Genomic DNA, 19,009 nt, shown 5'->3' on the forward strand with positions numbered 1-19,009 from the left:
TTGTCAATGTCACTAAACATTCAATGTACAGCTGATACACTTGTCTGCAGTCTATTGTCTGTTGGTTCGTCGAACACCCAGGCTAACCCTTTGTCAGCAACATATTCAGCTTTTAGTTCTTGAAAGGAACTAAAAAAAACGGTCAGGCCACATCCAAAGAATTTTATACAGATATATGGACGTATAACAAGAAATATATTGCATAAAATTTATATTTTTTTTTCTAAAAAATTAACAATATTAGTTCAATTACAAAATAGATATATTAAAAATAGTCAATTTATTTAAATAATATATGTTCATAAAAAATTTAACTAAAATAATAAATTGATTTAAATGTGTATTCCAAAAAGAGAATATTTGTTCAAAAAGGAAACATATTTTCAAGCAAAATAAATTTATATGTTCAAAAAAAAACATATATGGTAAGAAAGAATAAATTTGTGTTCATAAATGAAATGACGACACAAGGGTTTTCGTTGTCAATCAAATGCGTCATAACAAAAGACATTTGTGGTGGCAATCGGACATCTTCGGGCCTTTTCGGCAAGCATATGCATTTTTTCAAGAATGCCCGAGGATTTTCCATTGTAGTGAAGGCTGATCCACAATGCAACATTGAAAATGAAAGCTGAAAATGAGTTTTGCCTGTATTGCCAAAATAATATTTACATTTAATGTGCAGTGAAGCAAGAATTTTACAATGCACAATGTCTGTTTTGTAACTAACGTTAAGAAGGTATCATAAATGTCTGTCCATTTGAATGATTTTCACAACTTAATTCATAAAACCTTATGATTTTCAATAATTTACTGAAGAAAAAATAATATGTCAAAACTTTCGTCCAGGTACAACACATACCGTACGGCATTACTTTAAATCTTTAACAATTTCTTTAGAGAAGGATATTTAACATCTGTTTATCATTTAGATCCAAACACTTATCAATAAAATCAAAGGTAATAATAAGATACTGCCGCCTCCATTCATTTTCTCTTACGATTGTAAATTCCAGTTTTCGTAGAGTAATAAGAATTATCCAATAGTGTACATGTAGTCTTTATATAAAATAAAAATATGCATTATAATATTTTACATTGTTACAGATGAAAGATAAAAGCACCTGCAAGAGTACAGGAAAAGGGTTTTAAAGATAACTGAATAAGTGTTTGTATAGATTGTCAATTCCAGGTTTGATCAATAACAATAAAATTATTTTACATGTATATTACAGAACTAAGGATCAATTGTATTAAATTCTTATTTCTATGTGGTTACCTTGCATCAGATATGTATTAATTAGTCACCGAGCAAAATTAATCGTTGTTTTCCTTCCAAAGAATAATATGGAAAGTCTATATGCACCATTTAAATAGATATTATTGAAAGTTACATTCTGTCATCCTCGATACTCCAGGGGATACTATCACTGACGTTATATCTACCCCTGGACAATCCCATAACAAAACTGGAGGCAGTAAGATTTCAGACAAAGCCAAACATTCAATCACAGTGTACAATTATTTGATTCTTTGATGTACACATGAAATATTCTAATGATGTTATTTGCTCAAAGTTTTCAATTTTGCACAGTAGCAGCAGAAACATGACAGAAAGCACTGTCTGTCCTGCAAACATAAAGAGTTTCTTCAATATTCATTAGATGCATTAGAGCGCCGATGAAAACGCAACACTGTTATAATATGCAAAATTTAATGGTAACAAAATATGTACAGAAAAATCTTTATTTCATTAAAAAAGTATATTTCGAGAGTCGTTTCCTACCAGTGAGTTAGTCAAAAATCGACCGTGAATTGGGATGAGACAAACGTTTCAACGGCTACCCCCCGAAATTCATGTTCACACTTTCAATATCTGATGTGGCCATCTGATTTGCCTCCACACAAGCAGGACACCTACGCGATATGGACCGAACCAGACGTTGAATTCTAACGGGCTGAATGTTCCTCCACTCCTCCTGAAGGGCAATTTCAAGTTCACGTCAATTTTGCGATTGTGGCTGACGTCGTTTCACAGCTTGACCTAACTGGTCCCACAAGTGTTCAATCGGACTGAGCTCAGGGGAGGAGCGGAAGCACGAATCGACGTAACGCTCTCCACGTCGTCTCCACACACGAATTCTACCGTCACTATTACGGAGATGGAGGCGGGATTCATCCGTGAACAGTACGCGTCTCCATTGGCGCATGAGCCAACGTCGATGCCTCCGGGTCCACGTCAGGCGATTTCGACGTCGACGTTGTGTCAACATGTTCCAACGGAAGGGCCTACAGGCTTTCAAACCGGCGCTACGCAAACGTCGGCGGATAGTAGAAACCGAAATTCGTCTTCCATTGATACTTATCGTTGTTCTGGCCGTTTGGGAGGCAGTTTGGAAGCGCTCACGGAGATGGGTGACCCGGATGTAACGGTCCTATCGATCCGACGTCACTCCCTGCCTCCCAGGGCGCGTTCTATCATTCAGAAACCCGTTTGAACGTACCGCTGATGAAGTCTCACAATAGTAGAGGGCGAACATCCCTACTACGCGCAATTTTCACGCCGCGGAAGTTCGCCTGCCAACATACCCCTAACTTCGTGACGCTGGGTATCCGCAAGTCGTGGCATAGTTTTCCAAACTAAACGACGTTTTTCTGAATGTGGAAAACAGTCTTCCTATCCACAAGGACTGTACACGTATAATGGGTAGACCAATTCAAGTTTGGTTGTTCAACAGTAAAATAAACCCTGAAGAATCGAGAATGTATTCTCCAATGTTATGATTATTTCATTGTTCTTTACTAAAAGGGGAGGGGAAATACATGGCCAGTCAGATGTTGAACTTGGTACATCTACCAGCTCAGTTAAGGTTCCTGGCCTGGACATACACCAGAACTAGTACCATCCAAAAACATACAACCATCCTATCACTGTGTGTTTCTTCAAATGTAAACACCTAATACGGCTGAATATCTGATTTAATGTAAAGTATATTAACCCAAATTTGATGTAGACAAATATACAAAACGTCCGGAGTTATTGCACTGTCAAAGGTTAAGAGTTCAATTCTATCTTTTTTACCTGATCTAATAAATATCTTATTCACAAATAAACTTCTAGGCTGACTGCTTTACAATCTCAAGATTTAATGTTAACTATTTTATCAAACAGCAATAATATCAGTAGTCAAATTCAGACATCTCATTCTAGATCTCTGTTTATTTGAATATTTAAATCTTAAAAAAACACAGCATGAAAATTGTACATAAGATAAATGAAAAGCCATTGAATATGATTAGAAATGGCTGCTTGTTTCTATGTTAGAAAAGTTTTGATCACACTCTGTTGCTTTATTATCAAAACCAAAAACGCTTTACACAAAATAATGAATATATATTATTTAGTTTGTTAATAAAATTTAATGTTTAGTCTCAAATAAATCTATCAATATTATTGACAATCGGATTAGATATTAGACATTACCTATAGAGGTATTCTTCTTAATATGGCCGTCAACAATTATTAATTATTGTTCTTGGCTTGGCATTGCGCATGCGCCAGTAAGAAGAAAAACAATTCACAGGGTGCCATTAATTTTCACTCGTGGGTCAGTGCTGAACATCCACCACCCATTCTCCTTTATGTATATCGATACCACGGATTTGCTATGACGGGGGTGGCATCATTGGACCCCCTATCTTTGTAGCCCTGGTATGTTTTTTCTGAGATATCTTTGATTGGATAATTTAAGGTTTTATTGTAATCTAATGAATAAAGTTTATCTAGTCTGATTGTAACCTTTTCTAGTCATTTGTTAATTTAATAAATGGCATATTTCAATTTCAATCAGAGTCTGGTTTTATGTCTCATGTAATTTTAACCAGGGTTGCAAACAGAGCACATCCTTAATTAGATGTAGTGCTAAAAGTCTTACCTGTGGTTTTCATTTTTCATTTTCAATGCTGCTGAAAAGGGCCATTTGTAGTTTAATAATTTTAAATCAGTCTGTGCTTTGAATGGATCCTCAAGTAGACAACCAGCATAATTCTTTAAATACATTGTATCTGCTTAAGTAATGCTCCTCACTCTACTGATCAGGAGTACTCCCTTAATTTGAAACTCATCTCTAACTCATCAGGGCAAACTTATACACAATCTTACTATTTTTTATCATATGTAAATTGCCTATGTTGCCAGAAACAAGTACTGAATGTTTCTGGTGTTGATTAGGTATTACATATACGTGTACCGTACTCAAAGATCACAAAGATCGATGTACACTCATTTCTCAATAAGCCTTTAGATATAAATTGTCATTACAATAAGGATTCATATGAAAAATTGAGGATTTTTAAAATTCCCATCTTTGTATTCCATATGATCCGTATCAGAGTATGTAGAATTAGCCCTAAATTTCATCTATGATTGTTTTAGAATTAAAGAAATAGTATAAAGATACATTTTTCAAGCATAAATGCATTATGTCGTCATGAGTTATCACGGCGATATTTATACCACAACAACGAGTTTCATCATTTTGACATCGGTAACAAATGTGTTAGGTATAAACCGGAAGTACCGTTTTTGTCAGGTATTCCTTACAACATTAAAAAAAGGCCTCTTATACCTCTCAGAAATGCAAATTGTCTATTGGTTTGAACACTAAAGTTAAGTTCTTTGTATCAACGTAAGTTTGTCTGTACCATAAATGGCAGATAAAGCAATTAATATCTATCACAAATAAACATATATGCTGTCCTTTATAAAGTTAATCATCAACTTTCGAAACTTGAAAGAAGCTATTGATTTATTTACCTCCCACTCTCTCTTCTCGAGTTCATGTCTCCTCTGAAAACAAAACAAAAATAGTTCTATGATATTTTGATTGCATTAGGAAATCATATAGCGGCGATGTATTCAGGTTTTACACCAAGGAAAAGTTTTCATGATATTATCACTTCTTCTTACTTTACTGCATAGTTATAGGATGTAAGTCTAAACAGCTATCTACTGTTTTTTCAACATTCATTTTTTCAATATAGCTGCGAGTCTGCTGATAATCAGTTTATACCATATTTGGAAATAGGGATGTATGATATTGTAATTGCTTGCAGACATCATGTAGAAAAATAAATAGAAAGCGTTCCTTGAACGATGAATCCACACTGATATTTTCGTTTCATCGCAAAGATCTTTCCAACTACTGTTGTTTAGCTTCAGCTTCATTAATTTGAAATATGTGCCTTTGCAATAAAGGAAACATTAAACTAAAGCGTATTCATATCATATTTATTTGGATTTAATCTTTCTACATTCAATACATATTTTTATTTAAATTTGCAATGTAATAGCACCGTATGAGAATGTTTTACCAAAACGGCATGTTACATTTGTTTGTGAATTGATTTCTTTAATTATGATATAATTTTGGATGATAATGACATTCAATCAATTATACAAAATATCATCGGTCATAGTTTTTTTTATAGCTTTAGGTAACTTTAAATTTAGATTAGCATAAAATAGGCCCTGCAATACCTAGAATGTTCAAGAGTGTCACATAAGTTATCTTTAAGATAAACTGAAACAGTACAAAATTAATTCGAACACTAAAGTTTATCAATGATGGTAGATAGAGTAACTAGTATTTATCAAACATAAACATAACTGCTGGCCTTTATAAAGCGTTACGTTGTATTTTTCATCTAACATAAATCAAAGAAATACATCCTGAATCAACAACTTTTGGAAACAGAAATAAGCTATTGTCTTATTTACCTGCCACTCACTCTTCTCCCTTTGATGTTTTTCCTGAAAAGGGATTTTATGAAATTTTGGTGTGGATTATGTTATAACATCTTCATTCTCGATTGAGATAATCCGGTCTCGATCACTTACAGGTAATAGATTTAATTACTCTCAGTCGAGGGTTAAGATTTTGTAACATAATCCCAATCGTGGCGTAAGCGTATGGGATGTTACAAAACCATAGCCCGAGACTGAGATACCTGATCTTGATTACTTAAGGTAATTGATTTTTTTCTCGCACCTCTAAGATATAGCAGATAGAGCCTCATGGTTCAAAGCCGATTAACCATTTCATCTGCGCTTCGAATTCAGTCATTCCGCGTAAAACAATAGTTCGAAGAAAAACAATGTTCAATCGGTACATACTGTTTTAATATTTAAACAACAATCAAGCAATGTATGGTAAAAGACTGAATGCACATATTTCAAATAGTTCTGATAATCTAAAGAGGGGCGTCATCGATTCGAGAGAATGACGTCAAATGCGCGGACTGTTACATGAATGGGGTAAAATACCGCCAAAAATGACGTAAAGGTAAAATACAGATCGGAAGAGATAGAAAAATTTCGCACTGTGTATCGTGAAAGTTATCTGTCCGAGGTGCGAAAACATTTGATATCAGTATGTTCCACACCGATAAACAATGTAAAATACTTTGTCATTCTCGAAGATTCTCTATTGTTTAAATGATGTCCTTTATGAATATTAGCATTAAAGTTTTTTATACAACTTTTATCAAACAAATAGATCCTGAATTATCAACTTTGCAACGTTCAATTAAGCTTTTGTCTTATTTACCTCCCAAAATCTCTTCTCGTTTTGATGGTTCCTCTGAAAAGATACAAAAAATGATGATATTTTGATTGCATATATCGGTGAGTTCTCCACTGTAAATTCATTGGTTCTACGATACTTATGCATTATATGTGAAAGTAATTTTACCAGTGAAGGCATATTATTTTTAAATCATTTTTTTTCTCAATTAGCACTTTAAAGCCTTTGTACTTTGACTTTGTAGATATTAAGCATGCAATTGTCATAATTCACATATAACAATGGCATTATCCGCATACAAAATTAATTTAAAGCTTACCTTTTCTTTCTCAAGCATCTCCTATATGTGAATGAAAAAAAACAACAACTTAATATTGATATTTAAGTAGAGTTACCTAAACCATACACATCAGTTCGATGAACATGTAAGATAGTGAGATTAATTTTGATTTCATGTAATGGTCGAGGGCTGATGTGGAATGCAATCCCGATTTCATCGTGATTCTTTCTTAAAATTAAACGTATAGTTAGATTCAGCAAATTGTTAGCTTAATAAATTACATGATACTTGCAATACGTAATCAATTTTTGAAAAAGACTTGTTTAGTTGTGTATAAAATACCCTGTGTATACGTCATTTTTGTGTTTGTCCGGATAATTAAGTAAACAAGCATTGTCAATAGCGGGGGTAGCTTCCAGCAAACAGGTGGTTGTGCATTACTATTATATTTTGTTCGGCATATTTACACAGATAACGAGTGGTTCACAACTTAACAAACGCATACATTAAAGATGGGTTCCCACATAAGTTGTGCTCAAATTCATATATCGGAAAAGTAATACGAAAAATTCTATTTTTCCCCCAATGCCTAAAGTTATAAACTTTGTGTTGATACAAAAATAATCCAAGTAATTCGAAGTATAAGTAATTACAATATATATAACTGTATTTGATTTGATAGTAACCCGCAAATAAATACAAAACCACGTGTGCGGAATGTGCCGACGGTTCCCGATCTGGCTTGCATTCAGAGCTGCGCATGCACGTCGTGCTGTTAGCGCGGTATAGGGATCAACCAACTAAATAAAAAAAGACCTTCGAAATGGCCCCTGTGTATACAAGATTGAGCCCAGGATAGAATTTTAACCCGGCCGCTGATTGGCTGGCTAATTATGAATTTCAAAAGTAAAAATGTTTTCTGACAGGTAATTATTCCTAGATAACAATAATATGAATTTGGAAATTCATATTGAGAGTTAGATTCAAAATTTCAATTTTGATAATGAATAGGTAAAAACATTAGAATTTCAGGATTTTTTAGTGCAAAATGCGCCTCAATAAAGCTACCCTGGTTGGAGTTTGAGCAGAAGGACCCAAACTTTTTTTTTCTATCTACTGTTATATGAGAACCTAGACTTTAATTATAGAACACAATAGCTAACTAATATTCCTTTGTTTTAATAATACAGTACAAAATTTTAACAAAGTTTAAAACTGTGGTCTATGTAAAATTATTTAGTTGGTTGCTCTCTAAACAAGGAAAATAGCAGAGGCTCATAGCCTGGTCGTCCTAGATTATTATTTGACACAGACATAAATTAACACTGCATCGATTCCGATCTGTTACAACAGGGGATAAATGTTTATCCTAATGACGAATTAGAAAAAATGACACTCATCAAGAAGTAGAAAAGTATGCTACATCGTCTTGAAGTTGCAAAGCTACTGTCCGACAGGTACAACATTCCACGGGGAGTCACAGAAGTGGTACGAGATATAATAAAATAAGAAAGAATATCGTTATTTTATTGTTATTATCCAATTAAAACATTAAATTGTGCACGGTATAGAGTTAAACTTTTTAATATATTTTTCACGATTCAATAAATCAGTATGGTTTATACTAAAACTGAGATTCTCTCGCCATGAGAGCTGTTGATATAGGGGTCGGTGGGCGTATTGTATCCAAGCAGAGTTCAAACAAAATGGCGACTGTGTGTCCTTAGAAACGCAAGGGGCGGTCTCAGAAACGAATTTTGAAGAAAAGAACTTCATTGTTTTTATCTTAAATGTACACTTTGTAACTTGCATTGTCAGCTTTAAGTGATAGCGGAAGCTATCATATTGTCTTAGAATACATATTTTACCCTTTGGCATCGTACGGCGGTCAAGGTGTGTGTAACCATTATTTTCGTGTCGGCTGCCAAGAATTCAGATGACAAAGCCGGAGTGCCTATGATTATTACCTGTAGCCATGCAGTGTCTATATAAGTCCAGAAAGTTAAATGGTCATTACCAAATAAATTTCTGAACCTTATTGATGGCTTGACTATTATTACAGGCAATACATTCTATGTTATTGTGCAGATTTGTTTGTAACCTATTTTTACTATAACTATTACTTATTAATTTTGTATCATCAAATTGTTAATTGTTCATTATTTCAATTCTTATTTTGTACTTAATAACACAATGCGATTTATGAGGAATTATGATAGTACAACGTATTTCAAACTCGATGTGTGGTTTATAAATACAATAAGTAAATAATTGGAATTGATGTTGGTTAATTTCATTATCGGTCAAATTTACTTATATAGTAGAAATCTATCTTAATTATGGAAGTCGATAATATAATTGAAATTAACCATCTTTGATAAGGTCCTGCAAACCGGATACCGCCATATTGTATATAAACCTATTGAGTTACGTCCCTTTACATTGCGCTGTGTAACGTCAATTTTACAGGTTGATTATAATGGTTTATCTATGTAAACAGAATCATTTTAATTATATTACTATCGGCATATGTTGATAACTGTATTGGCATATAGATCATTAGGATTTAAATAATGAATCTCATTGAAAAGACATGATTTATTTTGAGACTATAATCGTATACTATTTGCCTTTAATACTTGTTGTAAATATGAAATTATTTGATGTTGAAGTGATGTATGTATTAGCCAGAACTAGGTATTGTCTTGAGAATTAGCATGTTAACTCATAAATATAGATATAATCTTTCTGTATTTTGTTGTAATTAAGAGCATCGGTGACGATGTCATTATCGGAAGTGACGTCATTACCTTACATGCGTATTGCTATTATTTGGATATTTCATATTAAGAATTTATCTTGTTTTGCTATAGTTGGTCAATTTATAGAATAACTTGTAATTAAGATATTACTATTATTAATCTTGCCGTGGGCTACTCTCACGCAAAGCGTATATATGTACTCTACCGTAAAAGAATTATTTTCCCCCATTTTATGAGTATTTCCCCAAAACAAAAAAATGTTTATTCAATATTGTAATCACTTCGATATTTAGAAAATAACTTGTATTGGAACTACTACAGTGTAAAGTATGATTTATTACTTTCGATTGTATGTTTTAAATTATGAAACATAATTTCCGAAAAAAAATCAGAACCTTATTAATGGCTTGACTATTATTACAGAACCAAACACAGTTACACAGACCAAAAAAAAAAAAAAAAAAAAAGTACATTAAAAATTCACAAGAAATGCACCTAGTAATATTTTCTCGGTTTCGTGGTTGACAAAACTCTTATATATGCGGGAACCCAACTTTAAGGATGTACTCTGAGAAGTCCAAATCTTCTTGTGTTAAACCTTTTTTCTCATAAAGACTTTTGGAAATATGAGTTCGTAGTATGAAAGAAAATGGAAGAAAAACATTAATCTGAGCTATTGTCACTCAGATACCTAGTTGACAAACTATTGGATTTTATGAAATTTTGCCGTTTTCACCATATACACGAGATATTAAAGCCATAATTTCTTAATGAGATGTTTGATATGCATGGATGTTTGCAAAAAATATTTTCCAGTAGTCTTTTTTTAAAATATACCTGTTTTGATTAATAAGACTAATATCTAGCACAGAATAACAGCAGATGCTGCCCCTACCCCTTATTTTTGAGCTAACAATGCACCCTTTTCAGCCATTTTTGCCAAAGTTAACCCTTAAAGTTTTGGTATTAAACTTGTCAATATTTTGCAAACCAATACGGTAAAGGCCGTTCTTACTTTCTGATTATTAAGGGCTTTAATAACTGATTAATAATAATAGTTTCCTGTTGGTTTATCAAGTCAAATAAAACAAAATACGAAAAATTTGCTAAAAACTATCTGAAATATTGTAGATTAGTAGGCCATATTATGTATTATATGTCCATTTTGATACATCATTTGTCTAATTCGGTTGATAAATGTCAATAATGTAATGACTGTTTCTAAATTTTTGGTAAAATTCGCGACGACGACCATCTTGATGACGTCATAACTGGAAGTTCATCCCAACTTATCAGTTCAGAGAAATCACTGTATTTGGAAGTAAACACACAATCACGTGAACACTAGTTACCCATCATACAACTTCATAGTTCGTATATAAAAAACGCGTGTTTTGTACCATTTGAGGGAATATCCCTCGCGGATCGTGTTTTTTTCCAAAGTTGGGAAACATATTTAATTTCATGAATACACATTATCTTTAGAAAAAACAAAACTAAAACAAATCTGCAATCTCTAACGTTTTCCCAGCTACTGCTGTTCTTCAGAAGATGTTTAAACCTTAGACAAAACGTTAGAGATTGCAGATTTGTTTTAGTTTTTTTTTCTATTTTAATTCCATCACAAGGATATTCAACATTTATTTATTATACTATGTTTTATATATTTATCTTTTCACCAAAGCTTTTGCTATATAAAGACATTTTCATTATTACATAATGCACCTTCGTTGAAAACGTATAAATATCTATATAACAAGAGGCATTCACAATATTTTCTTTTTTACAATTATTGCTGATATCTGAAATATATACACACGGACGGACAGACAGACAGATAGACGAACGTACTACTAACCATCCAAAAACTAGATTAATTAAATGCATAATTATAAAGTGTATTCTATCTTTCGACCAAAGAAATATTTATTTCTTGATAAGAAAATTTCAGTTACTTATACTCATAAAACAAACATGTTCAGGGGAACAAAAAAACTAGGTTATAACCATTAATTCGGTGTGTGTTCGTTATAAACGTGTTTTACTGGTACACATCAAACAATAAAAGCATATTTTGTAATACTCTTGATTTTATAAGAAAAATTCTTACCAATGTTTCCGACATTGCCTGAAATGAAGTGAAAAAGCATAGATGTATCAGATCGATTTCTTTCAATATCAAAGTGTCCAGTCCTGTTAGTGCTGAGCGCGAGGGGTCGAAATGCTGTATAATATATATACACAAACAAGAGGTGCAATGGGCCTTAACGGTCATCTGACTGTTAATACAATATACAATAGTATAACATAAATACACAATAAGTTGTTTAAAGGTTGTATCATTTTTGACCCCTGTGACGTTGAAAGACAAGGTTCAATGTCATTCATTTGAACCCAGTTTGCAGCTCTTTATCCTAACATGTCACAGACTTAATATCATGTCTCTAGGCCTCTTAATTGTTCACAAGACTTTGTTTAAATGTTTTTTCTTTCAATTTGAGATATCCAATTCTTGTTGACCCCCGTGACCTTCGATGAATGCCAAGGTCACACATTTGAACAAACTTTGTAGTGCTTCATATCAGCATGCTACAGGCCCAATACAAGATCTCTTACCCTCTTGTTATTCACAAGAAGTCATTTAAAGATTTTAGCCTATTTGAATGAAGATCAAGGTCATTCATTTGAACAAACTTGGTAGTCCTTCATCTCATGTCTCCGGCCAATATGAGTACCCTGGTCCTTTTAGTTCTTGAGAAGAAGTCGTTTAAAGATTTTAATCTGTTCGACACTGTGACCTTGAATGAAAGTCAATGTTATTCATTTGAACAGACTTGGTATCCCTTTATCACAGCATGTCACAGGCCCAATGTGAGTACCCTGGGCCTTATGGTTCTTGAGAAGGAGTCGTTGAAACAATAAAACTTTTTGACCCCTGTGACCGTGAACGAAGGTCAAGGTAATTAATTTGAACATATTTGGTAGCGCTTCAATATCTCAGCATGCTGCAGGCCAAATATTAGTACACTGGGCCTGTCGGTTTTTGCGCATGGTGCATGACGACGGACGGTGCATGATGGCAATAGGTCATCCTAACCCTTCGGGTCAGATGACCTAAAAACCTCCGAAAAGCAGGATCCCCCTTTCTTTCGTAAAGTCAAATCTTATACCTCTACGCATAACTCACCTTCAGAGGGCCAACCCAGTCTCTAACAATTTAATGTATTCTAGCCAAATTGACCCTAACATCATATTAACTAGTGTCTATAGCATTTCGTTGACCAGCCGTGGTTTTATAAATGAAATAATCGTAAACGTCCTTTTGATTTTTACGTTAAGTCGAAAACTGCACTCCTAATTGACATCTTAGCTATACCCTCTCATACCTTTATTATGTGTTAATAAAATCTTACTATACAAAGCATTCATTACTTATAAACTTTTTCTTTTGCAAAATCGAAAGGGATATAAAGTCATACGAAATATCACTAGTTTAAACAGCGTCTAAAACCTAAGTGGCGCAATGGATCTGAACACTGAAAGGGATTTGTAATATTGATTAAATGTTTTCTGGAATACCAATTAAAATGAACATAATGTCCTAGGATATATTACCTAACACTGTTTTAGCGTGTTTGTTATTTATTGTACATTTTTTACTATTTTTCGAACGTAGTAGGTGATTATATTTCGTTAGTGTTAGCCCACATATGTCTCCTTCGGCCCATTGGTGTTCCCAATTTTATAATGAACGGAACGAATATAATGCTTGATTGAATGCAAAATGCCCGGCATCAATTCTGATCCAATATTTCTCCTGTCCTGTTATCTGGTCCCTGTCCTGTTATGTCCGCACTTTTGTGTACTTGTTCGGTTTACTAAGGGGTCTTCCTCGGCGTTCTGGGTTTGTTGGTCAGGGGTCCGGTTTAAGGTCTCTTTTTCTGCTGGCCTACAGTATACGGGTCTTTGGGTAACCATCCGTGGGCCACACCCAAACCAGCCTGCGGATAGTTTCAGGTTCCAGCAGCATCCGGCAGTTAGGGGCATAGCTTATAAATGTCTGGATTTCCACTTGGAGGGAGTGGTAGTCCAACTTCGTCCCTTGGTCTCAGTCTGAGGCAGGCCAGTTTGACCAGTTCTGGGATAACTCCCATCCCGCGGAACCTGTTCTGTATTTTCAATGATACGGTTTTAAAGCGAATAGTCGGAAACCAGGCTAAAAGCATTCTTTGGACTTCCAAACGTGCTGACTGTGAAGTCTATACATTGTACATGTGTATACATGAACCACTGGTCCAGGTACAGTTGTAATAAATACATAAAAAAACTATTTATGAATTATGACGAGATTACTCATATGTGTCCCCTAAAATATATAAAGAAGCTAAAACAAGCTAAAACCTACATATGTCTATACCAGAACATAACATAATTTTACCAATTAACCTAAATCCTACATACAATGTATGTGTATACAAGAACATGCACAGTACAATAATTTTACAAATTAAAGATCTATAAATATACACAAAAAACTGTATGGATTGACCGATAGCATATCATTACAGATTAATTCAAACAATATCTTAGCTTGATAATGCACTAGAGGTTACATTCTAACTGTACAGTACATGCATTACACGTATACAGGGAATCACCCCTAAAGAGGCCCCACGAAAAGAACCGCTAATTACCCCAAGGTTACGTTATACATGATTAGGGAACAGGTATGAAACATGTGACCATATGTGACTTTTCATTCATGAAAAAATAATGCTAGGGACTAATAACATAATGATCAAAATACAAAGACTCACTAACTATCAGAAGAGCATGGAGTACTGGGTAGTAGGCCTAGATACGCAAAGTAGCGGTTCGGAGCTGCGTGCTCGTTTGAACTGTTCTCTTCAATATATCAAGTTGTATTAACACTATCCATGGGTCGTAATGTTTACCGAGTCATATGTTGGGATTGTCACTACTCCATTGCCTTTCCTTTTCTTATTTTAGGGGAGTCAGTTGGTTATTTTTGGCGGAAACATTTTGTTCAAAACTACGGTAGCCATGTTTTGTTTCCTACGGAGAGCTGGTGGATGTTGCGTGTGTATTAAGATTACATCAGGTAACTGCACTGATAGCCGGCCGGGAAGACACAGTAGGATTCCTATAATATATATTAATTTCTTCTTATACAGAGCGATTTTGAAGGGAAATTTTATTTTTCCATTTCATAAGAAATTATACTGCATTTCTTTGCCCGATCATTCGCTTTACCGTTTGTATATTCCTTTTTTGAATCATTGGTGTTTGGTCTCCCATTCATTGCAGATATGTCAGCTATAAGTTGTTCTCCCAAACTGTTGCTTCGGGGCCGTTACGACTGGTCCTAGAAAGGTTCGACCGACCAATAGGACTTCCGCTACTCGTGTGGTACCGTCTGTCTCTGAATTCAATCAGTCAGTAAAGAAATTTGCTTAGTGGTGGACTTTGCAGGACAATGTTCTTATGGATAGGTGGGGTGAGTACCACCTTGATCATTGTCACGGATGCGTCGATGAGGGGCTGACTTTAATAACCATTACCAGTAGAAGAAACAGCTTTCCGAGCACAAACACGTTCAGGAGATGAGGGCTGATATGCAGGCTCTGCAGGGTTTTCTCAGGATTCTGCATTTCAAAGTGATTTGTGTGGCTACAGTTGTCACGTATCTGGAGAGAGGCAAGGTATCATGTCGTCTGTGCCTTTTGCTATCCGTTTTATTCATTTCCCTCTCTGTCAGGAAATTCCATTGCAGTTTTAGTCAAGCATCTTCCATGCAGATTGAATGTTCTGGCGAATTCTGACAAAATTCTTCGAGGACAGTTGGTAGGTGTGGGACAGGCCTCATATAGACCTTTTCGCCATTTCTCACACTAACCAGTAGCCAACCTTTGTCTCTCAGCTGATAGACCAAAAGGCGAGGACTGTGGACGAATCTCTGGATTAAAAATTATGCATGCTTATACATTCGCTTCTTTCAACCTGGTGGGCAGAGTTCTACGACGTATTGTTAGCACCATTGCTCCCTCCTTTTAATAGGGCCTCTGTTGCCGAGACAATCTTGCCTATACATTCTCTTCTTTCAACCTGGTGGGCAGTATTCAACAGACGTTTCGTGAGCACATTTGTTCCTTCCTTCTGATAGCGCCCCTGTTGCTGAGACAACCCTGGTTTCTGGAGCTCTGCTGGATGTTCATCTGGTTCTTCCACTTAGAACCGACCTCCTGTGCCAGTCATCACCATCGGGAGGTATATCCATTTTTGGCCCTTTTTAAACCCACCTGGGGCTTATCTCCAGGTTTTTCCGTTTGACTACCAGTAGTCTGCCTGACTTCGGGCTCTCCTCTACGGTATACTATAGTTTTGTAACGTATAACTAAAAGAAAATTGTTTTTTTTTTTACATTAACCCATCTTCATGATGTATTAATATCTTATCATAACTTTATCAAGTCCCATTTGTCTGTTTCTTCCCCCTTCCTCTTAAACAATTTTGCCCTTGTGGCTCCTTAAAGGTTTTTGAGGAAAGGAGACTTTTTTGTAAGTGCCAGGCATCTTAGATGCAGCATTTCATTAACATATTTGAAATCACACATCAGACCACCTTTTATGCTTATACCATAGAATGCAGTATTTTGTAAATGGCTTGTTGCCTACTTCGCTAATTTATTAATGTGTGCATAGTTATCGATGTAACATTACTTTAAATTGTTATGGATGGGTTCCCGTGTAATTTTCGTTTCCCACTTACATATGTTTTTATACTAACGCAAATCACATAACTATACAACCCAAAACAAATACGACACCAGAGTCCCAGAGGAAATGTACCGCTCACAACAATGTTATGGGTAGAGGTTATGCTTATTTTTCTTCAAGGGTGTTATTATATAATTGCCCTTATTTCACCATTTAAACTTACAACCCAGACTGTTAGTATCTTTGCAGAACTGTATAACTAGTAGGAAATGAAATGAACAGCATTTTCTACTTACTAATGCTTCGCCTTTTTATACTTATTGTGTAAACTGCATATTTTAAGTCGTTGGAATGGAGTGCGTTTTTATTTAAGAAAGTAGAACATGTGTTATTGGGATTAACATTGTAAGACATTGAATAAATCAGAACATTTTGTAAGTGTCCCGTGCTGCCCGTTAAATTTACCTGTAGCCCGGCCGAGATTCTCTGGACCTGACACCACGATGGCGAGCTTTGAACGGACATGAACGGAGCCCTGTTTAGGAAATTTTTAAATATATTTTATTTTGATGTTGTGCCAGATATATATTTATTTTGATGTTGTGCCAGAGCAAGTGCACGAGATACCACCATATTGAATGCGTATCCGAGCACCCGCTGCCGTTCAGGAAATTTCTTGTCGCGCGAGCGCTCGCCACCCTGAACACGCATCAGACTTAAATGGCAGATAGATGTCTGGTGTAGACCAGAGCATACTGCTTTATGAAATATAAATAGAGAATACACGGTTAGTATCTTACAATACAATGTGTATTTTGGTGCGAGACTTAGGGAAGCCGAGATAACGAGGCTTTGCCGGGTCATCTCGGCTTTCCGTGTCGAGCACCAAAATACAACTTGTATTGTAATATACTAACCGTGTATTCTGTTTATCCTGCAACTATTATGACATTCAAAACGCAGAAAATTGCCAGTTATTTACTTGGTTTCGCCCGAAGCGAGATGCATCTTTGATGCGGAGGAAAAGATTCACTAAATCGAATGAGTGTGTAATCCTTTTTACAGGCGTGGGAAATATATTAGCGCATTCGCAAACAGTACCAGTAATTCTATTCGGTGTGTAATATTACTGAAACAATATGAAATACTCAAAAAGCAATTATTACCCATCAAAAACTTCTTTACAATTCATACATTTGCCGTGAGCGAAGAAAAAGACGACACCACCATGCGATATTTCTGATATCGTAAAAATTACGTCATCCCGGTGAATGTGACGTAACTTTTTAGCCGGACTGAATGACGTTTCATTCATCCAAAGGTTAAAGTTAGGGGTCAGGTTAGAAAATGTTCCGTCAGATGTGGAAACAAATTCACGTGCTCGTATTGACGGATAAAGCATTTCGTATTGACGGATAAAGCACAAGTTTATCCGGCAGTAGTTATCGGTCAGTATGTGCGGCAGTTGCAGGATAAAATTAAATATATACGGAATTCATTTTATCATGCATCCGCGTTCTATTGTTACAATCCGTAATTTGAAATATCCCTCCTCATTTGTCGTCATGTTCTCATACTAATGCAATTCACCTTACATCATACATCTATCTGGCATAATGTCTTAATCTGGTTTCAGGCCAGATTATTTCGGACTAACTTACCTGGTGATCATCCGGGGACGTACAGACAAATACAATATTTGTATACAAGCACTTTTATTTCATTTCGTTCTATTTTCATATATTGTTAATATGCATTTGAGTCGAAAAGTGTGATGTATATACTTATTATTATTTGTAATGAAAGTGAGTTATATGATTAAATTTAAGAAGGGTTTAGCACCTTTTTAACTAGTGATATTTTGTATGCCAATATATCACTTCTTAAAGCCCCACTATACGTATCTATCAACAAAAAGTCAAGTTAGATTCGTCCCCGATATTGATAGTATTTGTAGATGTAATTAAAATTAAGTTATATCAAAGAATATTTATAATGATTTCTTAATAATTTTGGTACAGCAGTTGTTGAAAGTCGATACTTGTAAACATACCTTCATTTCAAACTGGTCGCCATAGACGTTACGATAATTGCTGAACAGAAGTCGGAAAGTTCATGACCCGTTCTCGGAAGAGTTCGGACAGACGTTACGTAGTTACGGTAGTCACATGACGTTATCGGCAACGACGTTACAATGTCGGCTAACTTCGGGTTGTTTGGCTAAGTGGGACCCACCTAGCGATGTTCAATTTTTATTTGATTTTTATCAAAAGTTTCCGAATCATTATTGCTCATCTTGACTTCGATTTAGTCCTGTCTCTGCATGATTTACAACAGGATTGTTTTCAAGATTCTTCTAAATCATGAAAAAATAAGACAGATACGGATAATGGGACTTTAAGTGGACATGAACATAACTTAATTGATAAATATAGGATCTTAAAAGAGTGTTCATTTCATAATGAGATTTTATACAACGTCGGAGTCTAAAAAGATTTTACTTTTGCGATTCTTTGCGAGCAAAACTTAAAACTTCGGAACGAGTTTCATAAAATCTTGTATAACTTAAACAACTAACATTTCGAAGAATCTCACGTCAAAACGTATTGCAAAAATCCAACAGAGGCTGCCATTGTGTCCTGCCGT

General features: G+C 35.0%; 1 protein-coding gene across 1 annotated transcript in view; it reads right to left on the minus strand.

The window, feature by feature from the left end:
• The window catches only part of LOC138313053 (uncharacterized), a 43,475-nt gene that overhangs the window by 5,330 nt on the left and 19,136 nt on the right, over positions 1-19,009 (minus strand). Inside the window, exons 7-11 of the mRNA XM_069253711.1 lie at positions 11,737-11,754; positions 6,904-6,924; positions 6,609-6,641; positions 5,780-5,812; positions 4,817-4,849 (exon numbers count right to left, since the gene is read on the minus strand). Coding sequence (XP_069109812.1) covers positions 4,817-4,849; positions 5,780-5,812; positions 6,609-6,641; positions 6,904-6,924; positions 11,737-11,754 — 138 coding nt within the window. The remainder of the gene's footprint in view (positions 1-4,816; positions 4,850-5,779; positions 5,813-6,608; positions 6,642-6,903; positions 6,925-11,736; positions 11,755-19,009) is intronic.

The sequence above is a fragment of the Argopecten irradians genome, chromosome 2 (assembly GCF_041381155.1).
Source record: "Argopecten irradians isolate NY chromosome 2, Ai_NY, whole genome shotgun sequence".
Classification (NCBI taxonomy): Eukaryota; Metazoa; Mollusca; class Bivalvia; order Pectinida; family Pectinidae; genus Argopecten; species Argopecten irradians.